The sequence below is a fragment of the Chrysochloris asiatica genome, unplaced genomic scaffold (genome assembly GCF_000296735.1).
Source record: "Chrysochloris asiatica unplaced genomic scaffold, ChrAsi1.0 scaffold00002, whole genome shotgun sequence".
Classification (NCBI taxonomy): domain Eukaryota; kingdom Metazoa; phylum Chordata; class Mammalia; order Afrosoricida; family Chrysochloridae; genus Chrysochloris; species Chrysochloris asiatica.
This window is the reverse complement of record NW_006408520.1, coordinates 9,270,833-9,274,393: the sequence shown is the minus strand read 5'-3', so window position 1 is coordinate 9,274,393 and position 3,561 is coordinate 9,270,833. Positions and strand designations below refer to the sequence as shown.

General features: G+C 36.4%; 1 protein-coding gene across 2 annotated transcripts in view; it reads right to left on the bottom strand.

Moving 5' to 3' along the window:
- LOC102827671 (lipid phosphate phosphatase-related protein type 5-like) overlaps positions 1-3,561 on the bottom strand; it is a 217,297-nt gene that overhangs the window by 126,528 nt on the left and 87,208 nt on the right. For both annotated transcript variants that reach the window (XM_006830927.1, XM_006830928.1), the window contains exon 2: positions 498-630. In XM_006830927.1, the coding sequence (XP_006830990.1) occupies positions 498-630 (133 nt within the window). The remainder of the gene's footprint in view (positions 1-497; positions 631-3,561) is intronic.

Below are 3,561 nucleotides of genomic sequence, written 5' to 3'. Positions count from 1 at the left end.
CTAATAAAATTGCCAATACATTTTTTGGGGGGAGAGAGTCTACATAAAAAGCAACTCAGAAGCATCTCATTGAGTACTATATCTGGTTGTTAGTAAATACATCATTTCTTCTATTTTTACAGTAAATAAGGTATTATTTTTGCTGCTAATGATGTTCAATGTCCTATCTGGAATATCACTTTTTCCCAAAGCACTGCTTCTGAAATTTCATAAATATAATAAGTGACTTCTGTTAATTACGGCAATCTTAATTTTAAAACATAGTACTATTTTTTCCCTTAAAAAAAATGTGGATACAAATGGCATCTCTGAGTAGAATGTCACAGTATTAGAGAGGAAGGAGTAGGTAATGCTTATTTTTTAAACCAAATTGCAACATTTAAAAATCAAGATAATCCATTATTTGCATACACTTAAAATGTTGTGTTAATTTCAAAGTTTAGTTAACATATGAACACTTTTTCAACAATAATAAAAACAATTTAATAAGCACATACCAAGAAATCGGACAGTTCGGCGCACCAGTGGATTTATATAGCAACAGTCTCCAGTTAAAATAGTTTTTTCTTGGTTTTCAAAATCTCTTGTAGCTAGTTGTAGGCAAAATACAGCAGTTTCTCCAACTATTATCTTGCAAGAAAATATAAGATAAAAGAATATTAGAATTTAACCAGAATAAATGCAGAATGTTATTGTTTTTTAAAAATGCAAAAAACAAGAACTCTTTTGAATGGTAACTATCTCAATACAAAGTTAAAGCATATTTACTTGATCAGACCTTTTTATTATAACCTTGTTTCTTTGCATCTAACCCATATTTCTATTTAATTCAAAGGACTATTGACAAATTACGAATAAAATAGACTGCGTTTTTGCCTTCTAAGCTTTCACTAAAAAATAAAATCTACTAAGGGCTCTGCTTATTGATGATATGTAATTTAATTTTAGCTTATTTTTTAAAAAACTTTTTTATTGTGAATACAGTGAAGGTTTACTGACAAGATAATCACTTTTACATTCAATAAATCATATACCTTATTTCACCTCAATGCCTGCAATCCTCTTCATGCAACAATAGTTATCCTGCTTCCCCTCCTGTGGTTTCTATTTCTGTTCCACCCACTTTCTTGTCCCTTCTCAACTCTGTCCTTAGGTCAATGTTGTCCTTTTGGTTTTGAATGAATAGCCATTCCATGGTGAGCATACCTATCAGTGTTGTTGTTCCCACCTATATACATATCACGGCTTGCCTGAGAATGAGCCCACAAGAGTGAGTTCCTTTCTAGACCTGAAGAATGGTAAAGGCTGTAGTCTTGGGTTCCTCTAGTCTTTTTCTGACCAGTAAGCCTGGACTTTTTTCATAATTTAAGTTTTGTTCCACATTTTTGTCCACTCTACCCAGGACCTTCTAATGTGATCCGATTCATGCCTCGGGTAGTGGTAGTTGGGCACCATCTAGCTCTTCTGGTTGTGGAGTCCGACGTTCACATGTTCCATTAGTCTTAGACTAATTGATTCCAAGCAGCTTCAACTCTCCTCACTCTTCTTTCTTATATACATGGAGAGATCAATAGGTGCTGCTTAGATGGCCCTTCATGAGCTTTTAAAATTCCAGATCTACTCACCAAAGAAGAATATAACACACTGCCTTTGTGGACTATATTTACCAATTGACCAGGTTGTTCCCTGAGATTATGGGCCTCAGCCCCCAGGCCCAGCAACTCATTGCCTTAAGATGTTTAATAATATCTAAGAAGTTTTCATCATTTTACCCACACCATGCCCCATCCCATTCATAAGTATGTTTGTAGCAAAGGTAAATGCTCATGAACAAATATCCTGTTTCAAACCCTTATATATTTTATACTCCCATTCTTCCTCCCACACCTGTGCAGCTCATGTATCTATCCAGCACAATACTGGTGTTTCAAGTTGTGTAAATAACTATTTACCTGTATCTCCTTTAATATTTGAATGCCTCCAAGTGACTTCACTTGTTTTCTTCATTTTTCTGCCAACCCCCCTCTTCCTGTATATGGCTCATCGCTGCACTCAAGTTAACATGTGTCTACACTCTAGCTATGAGTCAGAACCAACTCAGCAGCACTTAACAACAAAAACAACTCTCTAGCCACTGAGTTCTTTTTTGCTCCTTCCCACCCCTGATAACCATCAAAGAATGTTACTTTTAGCATGAAAATATTTTTTTGAGTTTTTACAATAGTGATCCCATACAATATTTGTCCTTTTGTGATTGACTAGTTGCATATGGCCTCCAGGTTCATCCATGTTATGAGGTGTTTTGCAGTTTCATTGTTATTCTTCAGTGTTGCATTGTGTGTATGAATCAAAATGTGTTTATCCATTCTTCCACTGATGGACATTCAGGTTATCTCCATCTTTTTTGCTATTGGGAATAGTGCCACAATGAACATCAGTGTACATAGCACTATTCATATCCAGGCTCTCATTCTTTTGGATCTATACCAAGTAGAGGGATTACAGGGTCAATGGTATTTTTATTTCCAACTTTCTGAAGAAACACCATACTATTTTCCACAGTGGTTGAAACATTCTACAGTCCTATCCACAGTGTAGGAGGGCCCCAGTCTCTTCATATCCTCACCTGCATTAGTTGTTTTCTGTTTATTTGACATCTATATTTTATTTCTTAAGTGACTATCTCTTGTTTCAATTTGACTCTGCCATAGAAATCAATCAGATTCTTTATGTAAATATCCTTCAAAGAATCTAACACAAATATAATAATTTAAAATTACATTATTGTTTTTAAGCACTGTCTAATTGGTTCTGACACATAGCAACCCTGTATATCCTAGGGTCTCTGATGGTGAGCTTGAACCGCCGATCTTATGATTCAAACTGACTTTGCAGTCCAGTGTATTAACACACAGCACAACACTAGGTCTCCAAAATTACATTAATACTTTAATAATAAGAAAAAATTCAATATGTAAGTCTTGAGATTATTCTTTGCCTATATATTTCACGATTCAATTCTGAGACATTGTTTAGAATTTTAATCATTAAGACATGCTTTATGTTTAATATACATGTCATTTTATCTTCATAAAGTATAAATAAAACAGGGATTATTTTACTCATCTTAAAAATAAACCCCCCCTAAAAAAAACAAAAAAAACAAAAACTGACACTCGGTGGAAATGCACGCTTGGATTGGTAAACACACGCATCACCGTTGGGGAGAAATGGGATAAAAGCAACAATGAAGCGGCGAGCTAAGCCTCACAATATTCAGAGGGCTTCTGTGGACCCAGTTGGGGACCTGGTTGGCAAGTAGTGAAAGGAGACCCAAGGACTCCTGGGCCCAGAGTCAGTGACATGGCCACGGAGGACTCAAGTGGAGAATGGAGCTGCCGGCTAATGGGAAGAGAGGGCATGTACACAAGAACACCCACACTTGCAGATGACACCCACGTGACCGGGACTGGATGACTGGATGATCAGAGCTCAACCAGCAGAAGAAAGAAGGCAGGGGTGGGGGTGAAGAAGACTGAGCTGATCCAAGCTGATGAACTT